The following is a 25280-nucleotide window of genomic DNA, read 5'->3' as shown; positions in this document are numbered from 1 at the left end:
TAAGTTGCTTTGGATCAAAGCGTTTGAATAATTAATGTTATGTGTAATAGTGTTTAAGGCAGTGGTTCCCATAGTGTGGTGCAGATGGCTGATGATTTAAATAATATGGTCAGGACACACTGTTTAGCCTTTTATGTTAGTAGGTAGAGCTAGCCAAATGATTAATACTATACAATACTTACCAAATACAATTTAAAAAATGACTAACTGATAAAACATTTAGACGTATAATATGTAGGATTTAGTGGCATCTAGTGGTGAGGCTGCAGATTGCAACCAACTGAATACCTCTCCCTTTCCAAGCATGTATGAGAAGGTACAGGTGCCATAACAACGCAAAAGGCCCTCTAGTGCCAGTGTTTTGGTTTCTCCATTCTGGGCTTCTGTAGAAACATGGTGGACAAGCACCCGCTCCCTTTGTAGATATGACAGGCTCATTCTAAGCTAATGAAAACACAACGACACGTTACATGTGATTATACACTAATGAAAACATAATTATGAATACTATATTCCATTTCTGCCATTAGATCTCCCTAAATCCTACATCCTGCACCTTTAAATTTAACGGATTGATGAAATTGAAATTGTTAACTGTTCAAATGTAGAGACAATTTTCAAGGATAGTTATGCAACAGCTGATAGGCATCAGGTAATAAGCCATACAAGCATCTCAGTCTTTGCACCATGGTGTTGGGAACAGAGGGTGTACAATTTATTTTCTCATTGTCAAAGGGAGGGCATGCTATGACACGTTTGGGAATCACTGCTTTACAGTGATGTCACTACTGACAGCTGGTGCTCACCATTCTAGTGTACTATCCCCACATAACCACCACCGCCACCCAAACAAACACACCATATTATCCACTCCTTCAAATATAATGTATTCTGCAACCACACGACCTGGCCATCTCGGTTCACCCCAGAATTACAGAGCCGATATTCAGGCTTGAAATTTGCACTAGTGGTCATCTTCGTGAATAACACCAACTGACTGTTGATGGAGACAGTATAACCTTTTTAAACGTGTTAGAGACCACAGAAGCACTGCATCATTAGAAACACAGGTAATAGTGGAGAGAGACTTCTACGTGGGACCGAGGAAGTAAAGAAGAAGAAGATACACTTTTATTAATCCCATTAGGGAAATTCAGGTGTAATAGCAGCAAGGTAATAGGACTAGGAATCAAATATATACCATAAAGTGGCCAAATAAAGAATGAGTAATGTGTTGAATATCTGTGTGGAGCGTTTCTTTTCTTGAACCTGTGTTTACCTTTCTTTTTCATTGAGATTTCTGACCATTATTTCTGAATTGTATTGTACATTCTTCCAATAAAAGAGGACAGTGTTTGACATCTGTGCCTATTTTTACATTGTGGTCTGTCAATGTATCTGATCTGTGCATGCTAGTGTGTCTTGAAACAAGAAATGTCGTCCATATCGTTTAGCCTATCATTAAGGCATACAATGAAACCTACATCTGAACATTGTCTCACTCTTACAGTGGGCTGCATGTCATGTTACCACCGAAAAAATATGGCCTTGGTCTGTGCCTTTGTTATGTATTTCACAGTCAAAACTATGGACATGTCTGGCTTTCCATCAATTAACCAGGCATTCTTCCATCACATGTTTGGGGCACTTTACATGTATCATCACACTCAGAAGATCCCGCGAAGTAATGACTACGGACTGGACGCCTTAACAATTTAATAGTAAAAGCACAACGCCACCCAGTAGGATATTATACTATTATACTAAATAAAGAAAAAAATATTGAATTTGAGAATATTAGGTGATAAGACCCAGTTAGCACACAAGCAAAAGGCATGATTCGTATGTGGCTGCATTTGGAATCTCTATTTGACAATGTAGAGAGTTGTCTTAAGCCAGTCAACTTGTCATTAAAAGCATATAACGCGAATAATAATATAACAATCTTCATCCTTATGTATAGAGCATTTTTCAAATGTTGCAAATTGCTTCACAGAAGCAGCAAAAAATGCCGAGTAAAAATACATTTTTGTAAAGGAATTAAAAGACAATGCAAAGGAAATTAAAATTCAAGCAAAATGAATTCATCTGAGCGTCCAAACCAGGCCCTAGCGAATAATGAAGCATCATGTATGCCTAGGGATCTAAAGGACAACAGCAATCCTTATGCTGAAAAAATGGTCTCATTTATATATTCAGAATATACATTAGCCTAAATTAATGAATGAGTTCATGTTTCGTGCTGATTTGCATCTTGATAGAAATGTCCCCTCATTTTTTTTTTATTCAACACAAACAAAACCAAGGCACTCGTTTCAAGTGTATACCAATCACCATAGAAATGAGAATCTGAGGACTTAGCCTATTTGAGGACTTATTTTCATTTAGTTTCGTGACCGGGAAGTATTTAGCAAACAGCAGCTTTTGCCATTCCGCTAACAACATGGCAACAGCAACTAAAAGCAGAGCATTTCTAAAAGACACACTATTCTCAACTGACTCGTATTCAAAATTCTATTTTTTATTTGTGCAACCAGTCTATATTAGCCTATTTTAAGGTCCATTATGTTTGTCTGTGGGAGGCCATTGTAACCTAAAACAACTCATAGAGTGTAGTATGTGTCACAATGTCAATGACGACATTCATCATTGATAAACACATTTGTATTAGTATTTAGGATGTTCTGAACATATTCCACCCCACTTTTATAGACACAATCATTAGTAGAGCGTTGTCTGATTGAGTGTCACAATGTCTTCCTTTTGAACATACTGCATTTTCGCCTGTTTAGTTTATGAATGTTTCCTGTTTTCAAACAATACAAGTATAAGTTTGTGAGATGAGTTAGTCAATTTGTTTTTGTTATCATGGTTATGCAATGAATACACCTGATGTTTCTTCAATGCTAAAACCGACTGATGACTTTTATTTTGGTATATTGTTGTCTAAATTTAGCCGGAAGTTGAACCAGTTCATTCTCTGACGGAACACTAGAGTTTACTGGAGCCAGAAATGTTGGACTACGATCATGTAAATATAGTTAATAGAGAAGCTAGCACAATTGGCGTGGTGTAACGTTTTATTGTGAAAGGCTGACGATGCTGTTAATATAGTTTACCAGGCTGATTTAGGTATTTCTTCACAGTTGGCCGTTGGGTTCGCTTTGGAGTTAACCTACCGGTACTTGTTTAATATTTCGCGTTGATATGGCGAGATATCATTCGTACGACGACAGCCATTTCCAAAGGACAGACCTCGGACCAGCCCACTTTCCCCAACTCATCCCTCCCGGGTCAAACTTCCAGCATGGTCCTGTCGCGCAGCTACCACTGCCCGAAATACGCGTGCCACCTTGGTCCATATCAGGTCCGGGGCGAGGCTATCCTATAGATGGAACACCAATGGGTTATGGTTCTGTCGAAGAGAGACGACACAGTGAAATACCTTCAAGATCAGGGGATTGTCATGTCCCAACTCCCAGTCCACCGATTGCACTTAGATACTTTCCTCCTCCAGGAGAGTATAGACACGGCCCGCCGCCGAGGCAAGAGCTTGCTCCTACGGCTCCTGGCGTCCAGCCGGGGAAGGCTGGAGGTCCCAGACCGTGTGAGTTTAATCTTAGACCAAGAGATGAATGTGGACCTCCTGAACCAGTGCAACCGCGTGACCTTGCACCTTTCGTCGTGCGTGATATTTCCAAGGCAAGTGTTCCTGGCAGCGAAAACAACCTTTATCTTTTTCAGTACTCATCAGTCAAGGGAATTTCAATCATATTCCAATAAATCTGGAAGTTGTTTTTAGTCTTATTCAAGCACTGCAATCCCAGATATTGGGTAAGGTGAAACATTGAGCTTTTGGATCTGCACTAACATACCTGTCAAGGCAGAAAAAAGTGTTGTTTAGAGCAAGAAGTCTTTTTGAATGAAGTGGAGTTTGGATCTGATTATAAAAAGTGTTATTATAAACGACGCAGTGGGGCCTGCCTATAAATAATTTGTGTGGATCATAATAGCCACATGATTGCAATAACAGCCTGCTGATTTTGGTCCAGCCATTAGCAACCGTAAGGCCTATGGTTTAATATTTGAAATATTTTATTCCAGCACCCCTGCTAAATTGCTCCTTAAACTTTGCACTGTTTAGGTCCTGCAAGAGCGGGAGAGTCTGAGGAAAGACAGAGGTGTTTACCTGACGAGGACACAAAGCCTGGCCATGGAGATGGTGCGCCTTCAGAAACAGCTGCGTAGGTCTCTTGTGATGTGGGGGGAAACACAGGATCATTTGTTATGACCAGAACATGAAAATACTCAGTGACTTGTCTGCTTCTGTCTTAGTTTCTCTTTCTTCTGTGGGTAACATTTCCCCTCATCTGATTGCTCTCTCTCTTTCCCATTCCCCCTGTCTGTTATCTCTACATATCTCTTTCTTTTTCTTTCTCTATGTCCTCTCTATCTCTCTATCCCCCTGCCTATGTGTCTGTCTGTCTGCCTGACTGTCTGTGTATCTTGTCCAGGAGAGCTAGCAGGGCCGGGAACAATGAGGCTGGGACATGAAGAACCCAAGCTGTGGGCCTTCACTCAGCTGCTGGAGCGCATAGAGGCCCAGCTCTCATCCCTGCGACGGGCTGACGACTTGGCCATTGATCAACTCCTCAGGCTGCAGCAGGAGTCCGTGCACCTGGGCCACCCCCCTCCAGCTCTCCCCTGGACCTCAGACACAGATATCCTGCTGCCAGAACAGGGCAACAAGAAGCGACGGGCTGACGACACGGCCATGGATCAACTCCTCAGGCTGCAGCAGAAGGCCATGCACCTGGGCCACCCCCCTCCAGCTCTCCCTTGGAAGCACCCTCAGGTTAGCAGTAGGAAGTCCTCCATCGGCTAATATGTAGGATTCATGGCTGGGTATAGTACACATGGCTCTGTAAAGCATACATTCCAGATGTAGTATACATCGCTGGGTGTAGTATTCTTTGGTATGGTATGCTTATGGTGTGGCTTTTCGTTTGACTTTTATTTGACTAGAACATTGAGTAATTCTTTAGCTGTCATTTCCATTGGCACAGCCAACATTTTTGTAAGTTTTTCTCCCTGTCTTGTTCTGTGTAAGGAGAGAGTCCTTGCCAAATGTGCCCCCCTCCCACAGCCAAGACCACAGGAGCCCCCCCACCCTGACCCCCCCAGACCACAGCACCCACCCCACTCTGATCCCCCCAGACCACAGCACCCACTGACCGCCACAGTAAGGTGAGACCAAGATCTAAATTATGGACATACATCTAACATTGAACAGTATGCATCACACAGTATACAGTAAATATTGGTGGAGGAAGTGATCTCTTAGATTGCCTTGCCCTTTGCTCTTGTTTGTGCTCTTGTGTGCCTTGATATTTAGATGGACATGACCTGCCCCTTTTGCTGAGTATTAATTGTGGACAAATCAATAAAATATTCTTGGGGGTTTATTTCAATTTTCTGCTTTATTACATTGTTGATGGGATTGGGAGATGACTGCATTATTGCTAGGTTCGGACATGAAGTAAACTTTTAGACAGCAGAAGGTGGATCTAAATGGATCAAAATGATTTAGTATTAATTATACTAGTAACTAAATGATTTAGTATTAATTATACTAGTAACTAAATTATTTAGTATTAATTAGTCGTTACTTATTTAGTAAGTAGTATAATGTCATGATGACCTTTTTTCTCTTCGTCATTAAATATATTGATTACCGGTACATTAATATTGATTGGTATATTGGTATTGATTGGTATATTGATTCTGTTAATATCTTAAGGGTTGTTTACACAAAGTATTGGAGGGGTGTCCCCCTAGGTTTTAAATATCATGTTGTCTGTTGTTTTTAGGCCTCTGCTTGAGAGACACACAGGACTCATCAAATCTGTGAAGGTAAAGTCTGTAGAAGGCCTTTGTTTAACAGACACAAGTCTGACACCAATCAGCTACTAACACACTAATCTCCTAATCTAGTCCGACAGCAAGTCCTACACGTCTGCATCTATTTTCCACCTTATTTATCGCATTAGTGAATGTCTTTTCTTGTTCTGTGTATTTTTTAGTACTGTGGGATCCATCTCAGAGTAGATTGAGCAAGCAGATTGTTTAGATGAATAATGTCATTTTGATCAAATGAGATTAAGATATTGATTGTCCGTCTGTCTCTATGGTTTTGTATTCAAACATTTGTTTAAATGGGAAACACGTTACCCTGTATTGAATGTGATGCATGTACCCAGCACAGTTCTCTTGAGTTTGATTTTTTTTTTTTTTCTCCAGGCAAGTGATGATCCGAAGGAGGCACCAGACACAGGCTTGATCATGGCCAAAGTATGTGGAGAGCCAATGGAGATCTACTTTAGCAAAGATGAGCACCCAGCCACTCTGCTGCCGTCAGACCTGGTGACCTTCCAGGTGTTGACTGACCTGCCAACCAACCAGCCACGAGCCGTCAACATCCAACTGAAGCTTCCAGAGACTTTCCAGGTCACCCAGGAGAAACGCAAGAGGGTGAGAGGACACTAGTACACTAACACAATTCTGTTACACTCCATAAGTACACTGACACAATACTGATACACTCCATAAGTACACTAATACAATACTTATACACTCCGTAAGTACACTAACACAATACTGATACACTCCGTAAGTACACTAACACAATACTGATACACTTCTTCCTTCTCTGAAACAACAACAGGGATTGATCATGGACATCAAGGATGGTTCCTGCTCCATCATGTCTGAGAACCACAGCAACCTCTGGGCCGACATGAGAGAGAACCTGAGTGAAGGGGACCTGGGAGTCATGGACGAGGTGGAGTTCACCGCCCTCCCGGTGAGTTAGTCAGGCACCAGCTCCATACTGTGGAAGGGCGTCAGGTTTGAGAATACAAGGTGGAGCTCACTATAGTCATGGTGACTTCATCAACATAGCACCTGTGGGATGGGTCTCAGATTTGAGAATAAATAACTCTGTTTCTGAGTTACTGGGATTTTTGCAATATGGAACTACCTTGTTTTAGTTTATATATTAGGATGAAATTATGTCTATTTCTGTCATGATTCTAGATAGGTGCATGGGTGCATGTTGGTGATTCCTGTACTTTTCACTAGTGGTTGTCTTAGGTACTTATGCAGTTGATTGCGCACCAGGCTGGTAAGAAGCCTTGTGACTATAGCAGTAACAGTTGGAAGAATAAAACCGTGTCTCCTGATTTATCACCATTGCCTGAGTCTCTAAGTCTGTGGTAGTAACAATTACCATCACACCCCAGGATGCCATCCTGGTAACAGTCTGACTGAGAACATTGGGCCTCATTAACGAACACAGTTAAGAACAAGTTAGGAAGAAATTTCGACTTACGACGTTCCCGGGACAGTTCTGGCATTCATGACATTTTTGTCATCTGGGATTCGTTCTTAACTTAGACCAGAAATAGCAGTCGTAAATCGGCCAGATTGTTCTTAAGGGCTGAATTTGTGAGAAATCGTTGGTGATTGCGTTCACATCAATTCTACAGACATCCTCGGATTTAGATAATTATAATTATAATAAATACGAGAACATTTGTTCCACATTTATAGTCATGATTCTACGAGGCATCGTGATGTCCTAAAATAAATAAAAGCAGTACACGAACACTGCAAATGTAAGTGAATAAATAAATAAGCACTAAACTCAATCGCTAGGATATAGCCATAGTGGAATAGAATGGACACATCTACATTCTGCAACAGTACCTCCACCTCTGCACCGGTGAAGTTAGGTCTGCGTTTACTCGACCGGTGCTCGCTTTCTGCTTTGACATGATTTTGATCAGTCTGAAGTTGCTTTCGCGTTGCCTGTGGAGTCTGTGGATTGTGCACACGTCTCTTCAGTTGCATCATGCCCTTATAATGAGCTGGCAGGGCGTTTCTGTATGAAAATTCAGGTGGCCTCCTCAAGGGGAGGGTTGTCTTCTTGTGCTGTGTAGATTCCGTTAGTTTCTCACAGCGAGTTACTCGGCTCTTTGGTTGAGTTAAAACATCCTCGAACCAAGAAAGGAGACATTTGCTCCACAACAGCAAACTTTTTGATTTGGACGTGGAAGATCCTTCCTCACTTATGTTTATTTATCGGGGCAGTCTCCACAACAGAGCATCCCATCACTCCCTGTGCTACTCTGAAACAACATATTTGACATCTTGGTCAGTGTATTTTAAACCGTGTTTTAAACCAACTGTGGAGCTTGTTTAAGAAAGCTAGGTTACATACCTCACTCACACACAACATAACTTAGTCATATATGTGTATGAGCCTGCAATGAGAATACAGACACTGAATCCATGCTGATTTTTTCAGGTTGATGGGGCCAAGAAGGCTGTCCGCTTGCTGAAGCTTCCAAGCGGCACAGTGACCTTCGGTTCAAGCCAAAACAAGAGCGCGGAGGAGGGGAGAGGAGTTACTAACGCTGCCATCAATAACAAGGTAGGAGCTCCAGGGAGAGTATTCCAGGAATGACACTTTGAGTTCCCCGTATGAAGGTTTAAATGTAGTTTGGTTTTATTTTTCATCAACAGTGAACACTTGAAACTTTGAAAGCATGGTGGAGAGGTCATTCCAGGAATGATACTTGGGTTTCCCCATATAAAGGCTTTAAATGTAGTTTAGTTTATTTTTCATCAACAGTGAATACTTTAATAACTTGAATAGCATGGTTGAGAGGTGGGTAAGAATGCATTCATCATTATCATTATCAAGATGCAGATAATCAGCGGCCTACTTGGACTTTAAGATTATGTATCTTAAAGACTATTGTGACCATTTATGACACTTGTGTATTGGCTTGATTGAGTTCAGTGTCATTTTTGTTGTGACTGATTTTAGCGTTGTTTTTCTGTGTTGAAATTAACTCACTTTGAACTAAACGGAACTGGAATAGGACAAAGACTGAACAGCTGAAGAGCTTGAGATTAGGAGTTGTTGTTGTTTACTGAAGATCAGAATCAGAATCAGGTTTTATTGGCCAAGTAAGTTTGCACAAACAAAGAATTTGACTTGGTAAAGTGTCTCTGTGTGCTTACACAGAATATACATCACAACACAAAACAATACAGTGCAACGGTCTAAGAAGTCTAAAAAAGTATATACAAGGAGGAATGCCTATATACAGGAGCTGTGAATTGTAACACAACAATAGTGCAAAGAAGTGGAGAGTCCAAGAAGTGCAGGGATAAATATTAGACAGTATGAGTATGACGGTTATACAGTAAGGGTGAAATAAATAAATATGATTGCGGGAGTAATTGTACAGTGGTTATTATAATGATCCAGGGTTATTTCACAGTGCCACAGTGGGTTAGCTGTTCAGTAGTGAGACGGCGAGGGGGAAGAAACTGTTTTTGTGAAGATGGCCTTGAGTTCAGCTCCGCTCAAATGTTACTCAGCTCTCACACATTTCCCATCTGACATCCCACACAAAGCATCCAGAGTTTGATGGAGCTAATATACTCTACACGTAGCAAGACGTCTGCCCAAAACAAGGTAATTTTCAACCATCAGCAGTCCTTATTGTCCTGTTACACTTGCCTCAGAAACAGGGCTTCAGCTTGTTGGAGGGGGACAAAGTTCACTTTAAAATATCCACCAACCCAAAGACAAGAGCAGAGAGGGCCGTCAACTTGGAGGTCCTGCCGGATAACGTCCAATGCACGGACACAGAGGAGCAGCGTAGAGTGGTGAGTGTCTGTGTTTATATCTGCTGGAGCCCATTCTGCTACCTTACATACGTAACTACATTTGGCCAATGTGCAAGATAACTAGATGTTTTTTGTAAGTATGGTTGTTAGTGCATTTTTTTTCTTCTCATTGCATCTCATCACAAGCATGCACAGCAGCAATCACAGGTTTTTATGGGGTGTTCATTTAAGAAAAGACAGATCAGATCATCACTTGGCTAGTCTCAGAGAATGTACAGTTGCACAGCAGTTATTCCTGCTGTTGTATTGTTTTATAGGAGCTTCTTCTTGGTAGTTTGAAGACTGTAGTGGAGGGAGTGGAGAAGAAGCAGCGCTTCAGGGCGGACGATGTGCTAACGAAGGCCACCATGTTGGAGGGGGACAAAGTAAGTATGGTTGTTAGTGCATTTTTTTTTTCTCATTGCATCTCATCACAAGCATGCACAGCAGCAATCACTGGTTATTATGGGGTGTTCATTTAAGCAAATGTCAACACAAGCTATCAGTGGAAGCCAATGAATGCCTCACACACGAAATAAAGTAATTGTATGATGTCAATGTCATGGATCTACCCATCACCCCCTGCCCTGTTCTAACATTTTCCTTTGGGTATTTCTGCCCTCTAGAGGATGCTGGTGGACAGTGCAGAGGCATCTCTTGAAGAGGCAGAGGTCGTCAGCCTTGAACATAACGAGGGAACCGTGCTCCGAGTCCCTCCAATGGAGCACAGATCCGTCGGTAATTTGGCAGTTAATGACAACAAGGCAAGTTATGTAATGGACACTGTCCAAAGTGACCATAAAAACAGTCAAACAGTAATTATTATTCATTTTGTATTTTATGGATATTTCATACCTCAAATACCTCAAGGCAACATGGTTTAGTTTTTGTTGGCACAGTGGATGGCAGTCAAAACAACCATATTTATTTAATATATTTACGTAAGTGATACTGTTCTCAAATCATCACTTGGCTAGTCTCAGAGAATGTGCAGTTACAGAGCAGTTATTCCTGCTGTTGTATTGTTTTTTTTTAGGAGCTTCATCTTGGTAGTTTGAAGACTGTAGTGGAGGGAGTGGAGAAGAAGCTTCGCTTCAGGGCGGACGATGTGCTAACGAAGGCCACCATGCTGGAGGGGGACAAAGTTCGGTTTAAAATATCCACCAACCCTAAGACAAGAGCAGAGAGGGCCGTCAGCTTGGAGATCCTGCCTGAGACCTTCGAGTGCGTAGACACAAAGGAGCAGCGTAGAGTGGTGAGTGTCTGTGTTTATATCTGCTAAAGCCCATTCTGCTAGCTTACATACATAACTACTTTTAATGTGCAAGATAACCTGAGTGTGTGTGTGTTTTTTTTTTTCAGTTATGGTTGTTGGTGTGTGTTTTTTTTTCTCATTGCATTGGTTTATACAGACCCAGTTAAAATTGTACTGCATGGACTTATACCTCAGTGGTAAGATTTCAGTGCAGGACAACAATGTATGGATGGTTGATTTAAGGTGTCTGAAACATGCATTGTATTTTGGAAATTCCTACATTCCAAAATATTCCATTCCTTTATCAGGGCGTGGTGCTTGGCATGAACTTTTCGTTTGGATACATTGAGTACTCCAAGGACCCCAAACTGGTGTTTGACCTCTCCGAGGTCATGGAGGAAAACAAGCTGTCCATCTCTGAGAAGGTGGAGTTCACCCTTGTGCCGGTAAGTTGGGGTCACTGGGGTCATCTTCTGCCTACGTCTTTCACCAAGGGATGAAAAGTCTTTTTTTTCGGGCCGGTTGTTTTGGTTCGGCCTTGTTGTAATCTGTAGATATACTTTTCTGGAAAGCTCCTTGTTCAGATACTTTTATACTCGTCTTGATCTCTCCAGAACGTGGCGGCTGGATCTGGCAACCAGGCCATCAGGATCAGGAGGTTCAAAGAGAACGTGTTCAGCCGCACGTCAACGCTACAGGCGCTCAACACAGCCCATAAAGAGAAGGTGAGTACAGGCAAATACTCCCCCCCCCCCCCACACATTTTTGCTCTTCTAATTGTGTGCTTCTCCCCCCAAGTCGGGAAATGTCTTGACATTTCCTACACCTTTTCATTAATATTTCTTTCGCTAAGATGTGGATTTCATTACCAAATTTACCTTTACATTTTGTCGCATGGCAGACACACTATCCAAAGTGACACTCAAGTGCACTACACCTGAAATTACCATTGATACCGTCTATGGCATTTGCTGATAAGTGTTATCTTGTGCACTCTGCAGAAGAAGATGACCATCAAACTAATGAACTGCAAAGAAACGACGCAGAAAGAAGCGAGAATAAATTCTGAACACACAGCGTGAGTTTCTGGCCCTTTAATATGTGTGTGCTAGTCAGCCCATTTCTGGATCCTACATTCAGTTAGAGTACAGGTCTAAACACTTTTGTTTACCAGCAGAACTGTAGCGAAATATTCATTGCACTCCTTTTAACTGATGATTTGTGTTGTGCTATGGGGGAGCAGTGACCAGAGGAGGAGCCACAGCCCAGGGCGTAGAGATGAGGGGCACAGGAGGCGCAGCAGGAGTGGGGAGCGTTCCTCCGGGAAGCGCAGCGGGAGTGGGGGCGGCAGGATGGAGCGCTCCTCCAGGAAGCGCAGCAGGAGTAGGAGCGGCAGTCGGGAGCGTTCCTCCAGGAAACGCAACAGGAGTAGGAGCCCCAGGGGAAAGACTTTAACTTCACCATCTAGGAGGGAGCTGTCCAGGTTCAAGCACTCAACTGATATAGTTGAGGATGAGAAAACAGTGAGGAAGAAAAGGAAACTGGAAGAACTTAAAGTGTTGATCGCTCAAAAGAAAGCCATTCTGGCCATGGAACTACAGGCAACAACCCCTGTTTCTACGCCTATGCCTCAACTCGGGGAAGCCCGCAGAGACGAGCTCTACGACCCCTTCCAGGTCGACGAGGAACATGAGAACCAGCCTAAAGGGGAGACCGTGTGTGTGGAAGAGCAGCTCCCCAAGCAGATTGAGGAGGATGAGGAAGAGTCCTATCTTTATGGAGAAGAGGCCGATTACGGTGATGAGCGCCGCATGGAAGAGCACAAGAGCTCAGAGCGACATAATTGGAGGGGAGCGTACCAAATGCCTAGCCTCGGCCAACGTGAACAGGAGGCGATTGATGATTGGGAACGGTTACCTGGTCAAACCCCTCTTTTCCTGCAACGTTACAGAACTGCGCCTGTACTCGGAGGAGCCCACAGAGACGAGCTGTGTGACCCCTTCCAGGGCGACGAGGAACGCGAGAGCCGGGCTAAAGGGGAAACCATAGAAGGACACAGGGATGACTTGCAACGTCACAGAAGTGTTCTGAGAGATGGGAGTCATATTTTGTGCAGTGATGGCATGAAGCCAGGGCTGTGTGTGGAAGAGCAGTTCCCCGAGCAGACTGAGGTGGATGAGGAAGAGTCCTATCTTTATGGAGAAGATGATTGGAAGAGAGAGGACCAAACACCTAGCCTCGGCCAACATGAACAGGAGACGACCGATGAGCATAGACCGTCAGATGGGGATAAGCCTTTTGCTAAAATTAAGACCCTTCTCAAGTCCATTGGCTTAAACCTGAAAACATGGGAGGTTAACGAGCAGACAGACCGGAGAAGTGAGACAAGCGACCTTGAAGGCATACATCCAACTGCAGCGCTGTCAGGGTCCTCACAAAATGAGCAGTTGTCAAGCCAACAGCGCAGTCAGACTTACTCGCCAGACTCTGAGCGCTTGCGGTCGACCTCACCTGTCAGGTCATCCACTTCATATTTTGGACATCAGGAAACATCAGGAAATAATGGTTCTGCGTTAAATCTTCCAGACAGATATTCAGATGTTGCTCCAGGGAGTAGGTGTTCCTCACTTCATCAGAGTCAGCAGGTGAACCATTTTGAGGTAAAAACTGCTTCCACCAAGGGCACCTTAATAGAAATCTGAGTCATGCAGGTGGTAAACACTCAAGCAGGTGGTAAACTATTGTATTAAGATGATAAAATATATCAATAAAATGAATTGAAGTGTAAATCTACAGAGGATGATATGAAGGCCAAACACGAACAATTCTCTCTTTTTATCAAAGGCTGCTGGTGTGAGATGTTAATAATAATAATAATAATAATAATAATAATAATTCTCAATAACATCTCACACACACATTTATATATATATATATATATATATACACACACAATTATTGTTATATAATATATATATATATATATATATATATATATAAATATAAATCTTCCTCTGTGTAGGTGTAGCTGTAGTGTGGTGTAGCTGTAGTGTAGCGTAGCGTATAGTTGTGTGGGATCTCTCTCCTCATTTGCTTTTTGTTGGTGCAGCTGGAGCAGTTCAACTGGAAGGGTGAAGAAAAGAACGAGCAGAGACGAGGAGCCGCGAAGGCTGAGCGCGAGGACGGAGTCGTTATGAAAAGGGAATCCAAAAAGAAAGCTCGGCGAGAGGGAGAGAGCGATTTGGCCGATGCTAGACGCGTGTGTCGCATGTTGCTCAACTTCATGAGCGCAGACACAGATGTGGCCAGCAGTCGACAGCCTTCACAAGGTGCGTTCTTCCAACTTTAGTTGCCATACTGCCTGAATTATCAATTGTTCTTTAATAATGGTTTAGATCCAGACTTGTTTGCAGACTATTTTCTTCTCTCGTAGTTGTGTGGGATGTTGCTATAGTAATGTTTGTGTTCCTTCCTTCCTGTTGTCTTGTCTCTGACTGAATGGTAGAATTTATATATTATGTATATATATAATATATTGGGGCCCCAACTTATTGGGTAGTTTTTTTCTACTTTGTTACAAACAAAATTACTTGAATACAAAAATATGCAGAGATCTCTGGCACAGATGTACTAGACCTCATTTTTGCTCCTGAAATTGATATTCTAATGAACTGTTCATTGAAGGAACTACAGTGGGGAAAATAAGTATTTGAACCCCTGCCGATTTCGCAAGTTTGGCCACTTGCAAAGAAATGTGTGATCTATAATTGTAATGGTAGGTGTATTTTAACAGTGAGAAATAGAATATCAACAAACAAATCCAGAAAACTGCATTTTATAACATTTATTAATTTATTTGTATTTGATGCAGAAAATAAGTATTTGAACCCCCAAGCAAACAGCAAGAATTCTGGCTCCCAATGACCAGTTATGTGCCCAAGAAGCACACAGATTAGTCCTCATTAGGCCTAACAAGGTACACCTGATCTCAACTGGTGACGTGTATAAAAGAAACCTGTCCAAAGAATCATACTTCACACCTTCAACCTCACCACCATGGGCAAGACAAAAGAGTTGACCAAGGACGTCAGAGATAAGATTGTAGACCTGCACAAGGCTGGAATGGGTTACAAAACCATCGGCAAGCAGCTTGGTGAGAAGCAGACAACTATTGGTGCGATTATTCGTAAATGGAAGCAACACCAAACAACTGTCAATCGCTCTAGGTCTATGGCTCCATGCAAGATATCACCTCGTGCGGTATCGGTGATCATCCGAAAGGTGCAAAATAACCCCAGAACTACTCAGGGGGAGCTTGTGAATGATCTCAAGGCAGCTGGGACCACAGTCACCAAGAAAACCATTGGCAACACACTACGCCGTAATGGTTTGAAGTACTGCAGCACTCGCAAGGTCCCCCTGCTCAAGGAAGCACATGTACAGGGCCGTCTGAAGTTTGCCAATGAACAGTTGAATGATTCTGTGAAGATGAAGGAGGATTGGGAGACAGGATGTGGTCAGATGAGACCAAAATTAAGCTCTTTGGCTTTAACTCGACTTGCCACGTTTGGAGGGGGAAGAATGCTGAATATGACCCCAAGAACACCATCCCCACCATCAAGCATGGAGGTGGAAACATTATGCTTTGGGACTGTTTCTCTGCCAAGGGTACAGGACGACTCCACTGCATTGAGGGGACTATGGATGGGGCCATGTAGTATGGAATATTGGGCTTGAACCTCATTCCCTCATTCCCTCCCATTGAAAACGCAACCTTAAGGATTTGGAGAGGATCTGCAAAGAGGAGTGGACCAAAATCCCTCCTGAGATGTGTGTAAACCTGGTGACCAACTACAAGAAAAGTCTGACGTCTGTGCTTGCCAACAAGGGTTATTCCACCAAGTACTAAGCCATGTTTTGCTAGGGGTTCAAATACTTATTTTCTGCATCAAATGCAAATTAAGTCATAAATGTTATAAAATGCAGTTTTCTGGATTTTTTTTGATGATATTCTGTTTCTCACTGTTAAAATACACCTACTATTACAATTATAGGTCACACATTTCTTTGCAAGTGGCCAAACTTGCGAAATCGGCAGTGGTTCAAATACTTATTTTCCCCACTGTATATGCACGTCTGGCTAGCTGGCAGCTAACAAACTAAATGATTTCAAACTTTACAATCAAAACAGATGAGGGGTATCACTACATTGGTCCACCCCTACCTCCTCTCCCTTTACAGCCGTAAACAAAAAGTTGGCCAAGATGGCGGAGGCTAAAGTCTGCATGTAGCTTGAAAACCAACATATATGGTTGAAAGATATCTAGGCGACCATTCCAAATCGATTGATATTTATATGTTAAATGTTATTTATATGTTATGTTCTTAGTTGAGGCCAATAGATCCCAGTTAGCATTGGGAACTGATAGGCTAATCATTCATGTTAAAGGTAGAATCAGTGATTCTGATCCAATGCACTTTCTGTCAAATGCAGCGAAAAGTCCCTCACGGTCCTCTAGCTATCTGCTTTTATGTTAGCTGCTCCAAGCACCGCTGCCCCTGACAGGCACCCCTCCCTGGCCTTGGCTGCAGAGCTCCCTGTGGGAGCGCAATCCGTCAAAGGCCTGTCCTGAACCGTTGGCAAGCGCCAGGTGAAAAAGAAGCCCTCATCCAAACTGTTAAATAATCTATGTGTTGCCATGGTGACTGCTGCTCAGGCTTTGCCTGGCACTCAGACCCAGCCATAAATAATTTCAGGCAATCATTGCTTCAGGAGCATGGAAAGGAGGGGTGCAATTTGATTGGCCTTTGAGGTCAAACATCAACACATTTGGCCAGAATCATGGACAGCACTGTTAGTCGATGGGTTTGTTACTCACTACAGGATAACCCAGCTTGCTGTTTTCACTACACAGTGACTCACAATTGACTCTTGAGGTACAAAGTAATCATACGACTAGCTGGTTAGCATGCTTACTTTAGTGGATACATGAGCAACGCAATACATACTGGAAGGTTTTTTTGATATTACATTACTATTTTTTTTAATGTTTTAAAGGTGCTTTTTGTAAGAATGTTAGTTTAAAACATTCAAAAAATAACTACAAATAGCAACAGTGAAGAATATGAAGTAATAGAATTTGCCATAATGTCCAAAACACCTATTCTCTGTATTGCCCAGATATCCACTAAAATTAGCATGCTAACCAGCTAGCCCTGGCCCGTCCTCTACCCCTTTATACCTGAAGAGGCGCTAGTGAGTCAAAGTAGCGAAAACAACAAGGTAATGCTAAAGTGCCTTCCCGAGCATAATAGTGCATTCAAGATAACTCTGATCCCACAAGTAGCACCTTTAAACTACAGTTCCTGCATGTAGCACCTTTCATCAAAAAAACAACTAAATCAGAAGATCAATTCATTTGAAATGCAACACAAGTATACCAGCAAAGTTATGAAGCTCTTCCCTACCATCATTGTAGGCAGTGTACACACTATCACTATCACACATTATCTGTGCCAACAGTTTGTACGGATCAGTGATCCATTCCTCAGGAATAACTGAACTTTGAACTCCATAATTATCCAATCACAATTTAGTATTGCAGGGAGCCATGAAATAACTGGACAGAATTACCCCCGCAGTGACTGGCAAAAGCTAATGCCATTATACTAATTATACTGTGTTGTTTTTTTTCTTTTTTTAGATCTTTCGAGATGTGTTACCAGCGAAAATGCGAAAACGGTCTGGATTTGTGGTCATGCTCTGGTAGGTTTGGCCTCACACCTGGCAGAGTCGCCTACGTATGGCGTTAAGTTGGGCAAGATTGGCACTAGTGTGCGATCATATTGGAAGGGGGTGCAGGGCATGACGTGGGACCAGCTTGTGCCCCAGCTGCACCAGCTCAAACTGAACTGGCCCAATCCAGACCTGCTACTCATCCACCTGGGAGACAACGACATCAACAAGAGCACCTCAGAAGAACTGCTGAGCTCCATCAAGAAGGACCTGACCTCCATACGCAACATCTTCCCCCAGTGCCTGATTGTGTGGTCCGACATCTTGCCAATCCACTTTAGGAAACATGGCTCCGAAGGCCTGCCGGCAGTAGACAGAATTCATGACGTGATCAATCACAGAGTACATGCTATGGTTGCTGAACTGGGGGGAACAGCGGTCACCCATGAGAACATTGAGCCTGAACTCTTTCACCTTGGTGGTATCCACCTCTCAAACTTTATCATTGAAAGGTTCTACCTGAACATCCAACACTTTGTGGATCAGTGGGAGAAGGAGGTCAACCGTGCATCCTTGTCCACTTCTCCTGATGTTTCATTAAGCTTATCTCCTACGGATTCATCCTCTTCGTACTCTGGAACTCTCAGACGGGCAGAGAAAGGTGGTCTTTTTAAGAATCCTGCAGGTGATGATTCAGGAAACACCAGCGTCTCCCTCCACAGACGGGCAAAGAGAGGTGGTCTTCCTAAGAATCCTGCACGTGATGATTCAGGAAACACCAGCGTCTCCCTCCACAGACGGACAAAGAGAGGTGGTCTTCCTAAGAATCCTGCAGGTGATGATTCAGGAAACACCAGCGTCTCCCTCCACAGACGGACAAAGAGAGGTGGTCTTCCTAAGAATCCTGCAGGTGATGACTGGGGAAACACCAGCGTCTCCCTCCAACAGTCCCAGAAGGTAATCCAGGTCCCTGACTTGTTCACCATAGCAGAAATCATATTTGAAACTTTGCTCCACATTAGTATGGATGTAGCAGACTGTATTATATTGTGTTGTAGTGTATTACACATTGTACAGTTACTCTACTGTTACTCTACGGTATCGTGAGGGTAGGATCATTTGACAGCGTCGCTTCAGTCTGTGTTGTGGAATTCCTCAGTGTGGCCAATGGCTTGCCTCAAGCCTGTCTGTGTGAGTGGCCATCTCTTGGTGTGTCTCAAGCCTGTCTGTTCAGCCGGCATCTCTTGTGAAAATACTTCTGGCTGCACTAAGAGTTGGCAACCATAACTCTAAATAATTTTGTAATTTCCAGTAATAATTGGAATTTATGTGCCATTATTGGATTTGTCGTCCAATAATAATAATAAACTGTATTTGTATAGCACCTTTCATACACAGAATGCAGCTCAAAGTGCTTCACATTTGGATCATTTAAGAACAAGAATAGATGAAAAACAATAACAGAAAGAAGTGCCCAAAACAGAAATGAACACAGAAGAAACAGAACAGATATAAATACAAGTAATGGTCTGGTGTCATGTCTCTTTGACTGTCTTTACTGCCTGTACTGTTCTTTGCTGCGTTTGTGAGTTGTGTTGCTGCGTTTGTGAGTTGTGTTGCTGCGTTTGTTTTGGTGTCCACTAGCAGCGGGTCAGAGAATGGATGAAGAAACATGGGAACACTGGGCCCGTCAAAGGTACCAGGCGCAGTCATGCATGAGTGCAGTTTGCACACACACACACACACACACACACACACACACACACACTCTCTCTCTCTCACACTCTCACTCTCTCTCACACTCTCACACACACATACTCTCTCTCTCACACACACACACACACTCTCACACTCTCTCACACACACATACTCTCTCTCACACACACACATACACACACTAGCACATACACTCTCACACACATACTCTCTCAAACACACACGCACACATACACTCTCTCTCTCTCTCTCTCACACACACACACACACACACACACACACACACACACACACATACTCTCTCACACACACACTCTCATACACACACACACACACACACACACATACACACTCATACACACATTCGCCAACAGCAAAAGCAGACCTCACAGAAGACGGAGTGTACTTTTTCGCTAACTAACTAAGGTTTAGCTTTTTCTGAACAAAAAGGTTTTGGTTACTGGATAGGACGTATTTACTGTAAGTATAAGAAGTATAAAAAGGATAAACAAACCTTTACACATGCAGTACTGGTAAAACAGGCACACACACACACACAGACACACACACAGGGCTGAGGAGTCTGTTCAGTCTGAGGCAGATGAGCCTATCCCACTGGTTGTGATGGACGCAGTCCAATTGGAGCTAATGAACCCTATCCAATCAGAGACAGGCGACTCTCTCCCAGAAGTCGTCATGGATCCTGTCCATTTGGAATCTGATGACTCTATCCCACTGGTTGTCATGGATGCTGTGCACTCGGAAATAGACAACCCTATTGCAGAGGTTGTCATGGATGCAGTCAGTCTGGTGCCAGACGACCCCAGTGCTGAGGACGCCATGGCACTACTCCTGGCTTCCAACAGTCCGCCACCTGGCTCTTTCACAGAGCAGCTCAACCTGGACACATTTGAGTTCAACTTCGAGCCACCGGAGTGAGACCTCCCCTGAGGGGGTCTCCATGGGACTGCAACAGAACATCTCTGAGGTGCCTCCACTGCATTGATTTTAAAGGACTGTGAACTTTGTAAAATACTTTGTTTAAAAACATTAAAAAGGGTTTAGTTTTTACTACAGCTGGAACGGCTTGACTGACCGAAGTTAAGAGTTTGTTGATGGGGGTGTGGGGGTGGGGGGCTCCGCTGAGGAACTCAACTTCCTGAATTCGATCTCATGATGGACCCTCTTAAGTTGTGATGTGTACCAGCTTCTCCCTTCACATGTCCTTTAGCCAGCTGACGCGCTCCACACTTGTCCATCGTGTTCTGTGTAAGCTCTCTCTGCCGAAATGTTTAAATTTGATTAAAGGTAATGTGGAATATTATTTGAACATTATCCTTTACTGATCTTTATACACGTGTATGCTTATTCAGACTCTAAAGCTGAATGTTATTTTTCTCATTCCTGCTGAAATGATTGAGAGGCGCTCTTAAATACAGGTACAAGGAACACCCACGTTCCGAAGAGAACAAGTTATGGAAAGCAGATGATCATGATGATGATGATGATGATGATGCGAGGACCAAATACCATGGTTATGGTCTGATCTGTCATCTGCATCATAAAGAATCTGCTTCTTTTTCTGCAGCGATAAACGGACACAAGGACAGGATGTGCTCATGTAACTATAATATTTGGTTTCCTGTTGTTTTTGTTTCAGATGTTGAATTTGAAGCCTGGTTCAGTTCATCCGCCCGTGTTTAGACTGTTTGTTGCCACCTATTAATCAAACGTCATGCTTAAACTGTACCTGTTGTTGGATGAAATGCTGTTCAAATAAACAGTTAAGACCACAGTTATCTTCTCATTATCTGCTAATTCAGAAGGCCACTCCTGTGTTCTCTACATCATTGATTGTAAAGTTGCTAGACGCACTTCAGACGTGTCCAGCACTAAGCTTTACTGTCTCTGCTGTAGTACTACAAAAGATTAATTACTGGTTGATTAATTCTTGTGTTGAAATAACATATGCTAACATTATGTAATTATATGCAAGCAGGCTTTAAAAGCCTATTTAGGCAGTATTTTAAGCCTTGTTATGAACCATATCAACTCTTCAGGCGAACTTACAATTTGTGAAAGCATATGCAAATAACACAAATTTCAAAATATTGACATTTATGAGCTTTTCACTTCCTTCTTCTGAGATTTACACTCTTCTCCTTGTAAGTGGTTTATGAAAAGACCTTCCTCACCTTTCAGTCCCACACTGTTAAGCATGTAGCAGGTAAGTCATTTGTATGAATATATGTCTTCAGCAGAGTCCCTGCCTAGTAAACCACATTCATTGATAAAGCAGATAAACTTCACATTCTCATGTCGCATTCAAATGCTGTAGCACACACTTGAAGTCAGCGCTTACTCTCCCACGTGCCTCATGCCATGTGCCTTTAACCACTGCTTCTACACCCAGGGCAATGCACCTGCATGCACGCACACCTGTGTGCGCGCTCACCTGCCTCCTGCCTCCATGCCCCTCAGCGGAGCCGCAGGAAGTAAGTAGTACGGCAGCTGTGAAGGGTCATGTTCTTCTCTTTATGTGAACTGGGATGTTCTCAGTTGGGCAATATCCTTTTGTTAATCTACATTAATCTTGAGTGATTTAGAAAAGATTAGGGGCCACACAAAGTCTTACCTAGCCTAGATGAGGCTTCTAGGAGACCTGTTTTCATATACATTTTAGGAATGGTAGAAATTCATTCGGACTTCAAAATTCACTTGGTGTATCCCCCTTGGACTAAAAGGCTTATTTGTATTGCCAAAGCATTATAAACCACCAACAAAATCACACATAAGTAAATAAGATATAACGTTTATATTTTCTTGGATTTTTGCCACATCTTGCAAAAGAGTTTACCATATCATCTCACCCCCAGCTCTGAGTTTGCGTTGTAGTTTTGTGCTATCCTAGTGTGATGACTGACAGGGTGACCTTTTCCTCAGTGCCGCTGCAGTTCCAGTCATGCATCACAGAGGCTCATTATGGTAAGTACACCACCTGCCGCACAGGTTTTGAGTGGAATATTCAGTTCAATTTTATTTGATTTATAGCAATTGAAATTGTCTCAAAGTGCCCAGAGCCTGAACCCCCTAGAGCATACTGTAGGAGTTAATACATTACTTATTGTTTTGAATGTAAGCTGCATATATCAATGTGGTTGTGGGTTTTGTAAGTTAACTATACTGTGTCCGGGCTTAATTGTGTTACATTATGTTGTGCATAGCTAAGGGTTTGCTTCTTTCTTCTCGTAACTGATAAACAGATTTTGTGCTACAAGTCATCTTGTATTACTGTTTTACACAAGCCATTCCACACCTCACACTTTTTGTATTTGTTAAGTGATGTTAATTGACCTCTCCCATACAAAATGTACAAAATTGTGTATGTACTTCATTTTTATGCTGCTGCTAGTCTTTACTTTTCAATAAACCATGTTCTTACATCAAAACCTGAAATGCATCTTTTAATCATTGTAGCCACTCTGGTCTCTGCCATGTTAAATTAACACCACATTTTTAATGGGATATTAAGCTATAGTCGGAGATCCCTCAACAGTCTTATTCTTAGCCTAACCCTGTAGGCAGCAGAAGTATTTAGAACCATTTAGAAATGAGACAGAATACTATTCACTTCGTGTCTCTACCCTTGAGTGATGTTTTACATGGCTTTGATAGTAACCCCTCTTCATGATCCATACTCCGGTAACCTTTACACTTGGGAGGGTCAACCTTCAGTTGTTGAGGTCTGTCTTTCTGCCAGGGCCACTGTAAGGGGAAGGGATGGGGATGAATCTTTTGAACAGGAGATAAACAGAAGTCCTTAGAACCTTCACGGATTGTAGAATTCTAAAGTTTAAAAATAGAGAGTGGCTAGCTTCTATACCTGTAAGAACCTACTAGATGACTAGACTAAGACACTCTGGACAACCTGAATGTTAGTCTTGAGGCTGTTCGATTACAGTTATAACTCAATCTTAATCTCTAGGAGGAAGATGACCGTTTTATGCTATAGACACTACAGAAGGAGACCACCATCTGACAGCTCAGTGGAGTTAGGGAGTGTTTTTGTCCAGTAGTGGGTGCTAGTCCAACATATTTAGAATCAGTTCATAAAACACCAAATCAGGGCAAAATCTTCACCTGATCCAGCGGCTCTTTGGACAGTCATTATAAGAAATTGTGTTTATTTTTTTAACTGGAAGGAATGACACTGCCGTAGACCTTATATTAAAAGAGATTTAACTGAATACATAATTATTTAATTAATCTAGGGTGACGTTTTATAAAGTGAACTCATTAAGATGTTTAAGAATTCGCCTAGCATAGTGAGATAAGTATGTGTTCTGGTATGACTGACTGAAAACAAAAAAGGAACAGTAGAATATGTGAGTGGGCCCGTTGGTGCTCACTCATTGACGTGCAGCCACTGTACCAGTGGCACCTGACACTGTGCGCAGGTAGGTCTACCTAGTGATGGCAGCCTGACACTGAAGCGCCGGAACGTGCTTCATACCTTAAACTACACCAACCATAAAACCACTGCTTCGAAGGTTGCTTTGGTACGGAAAAATCACGTGACATATTCATGGACGGATTAAGAAACCACGGGCCCCTGGGCCTGGATATTTTGAAGGCCCCCCCCCCCCCCCCCCCCCCCCCCACCCCCGCGAAAAAATAAATTGTGCGCCCGCAAAACACGCACGCACGCACACGCACACACAAACACAACCAATGTGTTGGATTTTACGGTCGAATTAGATACTTTGGCTATTGTATTGGGAAAGTAAACAGGTAAAAGTTTACTCTGTAACATCCACCTTCGGTGAGGTGTGCACTGCCCTGCTATTGTTTCTGACATTACATGTGACAGGGCAACAGCCGAGTGATTCTTTTCCAACTTGAAACGGATTAAGACCTACCTGAGGGGCAGCATGGGGCAGGAGAGGCTGAATGGGCTGGCTATCCTGTCCATTGAAAAATCAAATCATGCATCACCACTTTTATGTTTGAAAGGCGTCGTCCGGCAGGTGTAGCCTACTGTGCCTGCTTGTGAGTCTTGACTTTCAGATTCTGCGCCTAAACTAGCTATATCGTATCGTCTCATCACATGATCAAATAGAGACTTGACATTGGACAACAAAATACATATTACCCAGCAATCATCATTGCATATCTGTATATGACAAAAATAACAAAGAAAATAAGAAATTATTAATTTAATTTAATCGTTTTTTAATAGTTTCTATAGTGTATGTAAGATAAGCATACAGTATAATTTTGTTATAGATTGCTACTGACGATTCCCCCTAAAAATGATGAAAACCATGACAGAGACAGGTTTGCCATTTTGAGGGTATATATAGCATAAGGTATCCTGAGCAATCCCAAAAAGTTATGCTTGATCACTGTCGCATTAATCTAGCTTTTTCTAACACAGCACAGGTACACTCAATTAAAGCCATTAGCAAATTAATAAAATACACCTTTTTCAACCACAAATAAGAGATACATAACAGCGACTTCACGCAGAGGCTCTGGCCTAGGGGCCCCCTGAGCTCATGGGCCCCTGGGCCTGGGCCCGGTAGGCCCGTTCGTTAATCCATCCCTGGACATATTACGTGCGAAACAGCAACTGCTTCTTTCTCCGAATGAACCAGCTGAGTGGTTCACAGCGCCACGCACGAACAAGTCAGTTGCCTCGTTTTGAGACTGAATTGTAGCGCCTTCAAAGCATAAAAACTTCCGCGCACAACATTGCGTTTGGTTCGTAGTAGCCTATCTCATTCTGTGACAGTCATTACGTTCGTATTGATTTATCATCATTATGAA

At 42.6% G+C, this 25280-nt stretch overlaps 2 protein-coding genes across 5 annotated transcripts in view; both read left to right on the top strand.

The window, feature by feature from the left end:
* The window catches only part of LOC105897400, a 91455-nt gene that overhangs the window by 22201 nt on the left and 43974 nt on the right, over positions 1-25280 (top strand). For 2 of the 3 annotated variants that reach the window (XM_031579546.2, XM_031579545.2), the window contains exons 21-22: positions 17856-18692; positions 19380-19431. In XM_031579546.2, coding sequence (XP_031435406.1) covers positions 17856-18692; positions 19380-19431 — 889 coding nt within the window. The remainder of the gene's footprint in view (positions 1-17855; positions 18693-19379; positions 19432-25280) is intronic. The other variant, XM_042709608.1, reaches the window with a different exon arrangement.
* On the top strand, positions 2864-7506 carry LOC105897398. Of its 2 annotated transcripts, none has more exons than XM_031579550.2 (7): positions 2864-3702; positions 4145-4244; positions 4515-4855; positions 5147-5247; positions 5871-5913; positions 6301-6531; positions 6725-7506. In XM_031579550.2, exons 1-7 carry the CDS (start codon positions 3208-3210, stop codon positions 6869-6871), a joined length of 1458 nt encoding a protein of 485 aa, XP_031435410.1. In that variant the 5' UTR covers positions 2864-3207; the 3' UTR covers positions 6872-7506. The 2 variants fall into 2 exon arrangements, with proteins under 2 accessions (XP_031435410.1, XP_031435409.1); XM_031579549.2 differs by having other exon boundaries at positions 2865-3702; positions 5111-5247.

This window comes from Clupea harengus, chromosome 13, assembly GCF_900700415.2.
Source record: "Clupea harengus chromosome 13, Ch_v2.0.2, whole genome shotgun sequence".
NCBI lineage: Eukaryota > Metazoa > Chordata > Actinopteri > Clupeiformes > Clupeidae > Clupea > Clupea harengus.
The sequence above is the reverse complement of the archived record's forward strand: the minus strand, read 5'-3'. Positions and strand labels throughout refer to the sequence as shown.

Coding starts and splice junctions, on each gene's coding strand:
- LOC105897398 (XM_031579549.2), top strand. CDS start 3,208: ATGGCGAGATATCATTCGTACGACGACAGCCATTTCCAAAGGACAGAC. Junction 4,245..4,514: donor GCGCCTTCAGAAACAGCTGC/GTAGGTCTCTTG, acceptor TATCTTGTCCAG/GAGAGCTAGCAGGGCCGGGA. Junction 4,856..5,110: donor TCCCTTGGAAGCACCCTCAG/GTTAGCAGTAGG, acceptor GTTCTGTGTAAG/GAGAGAGTCCTTGCCAAATG.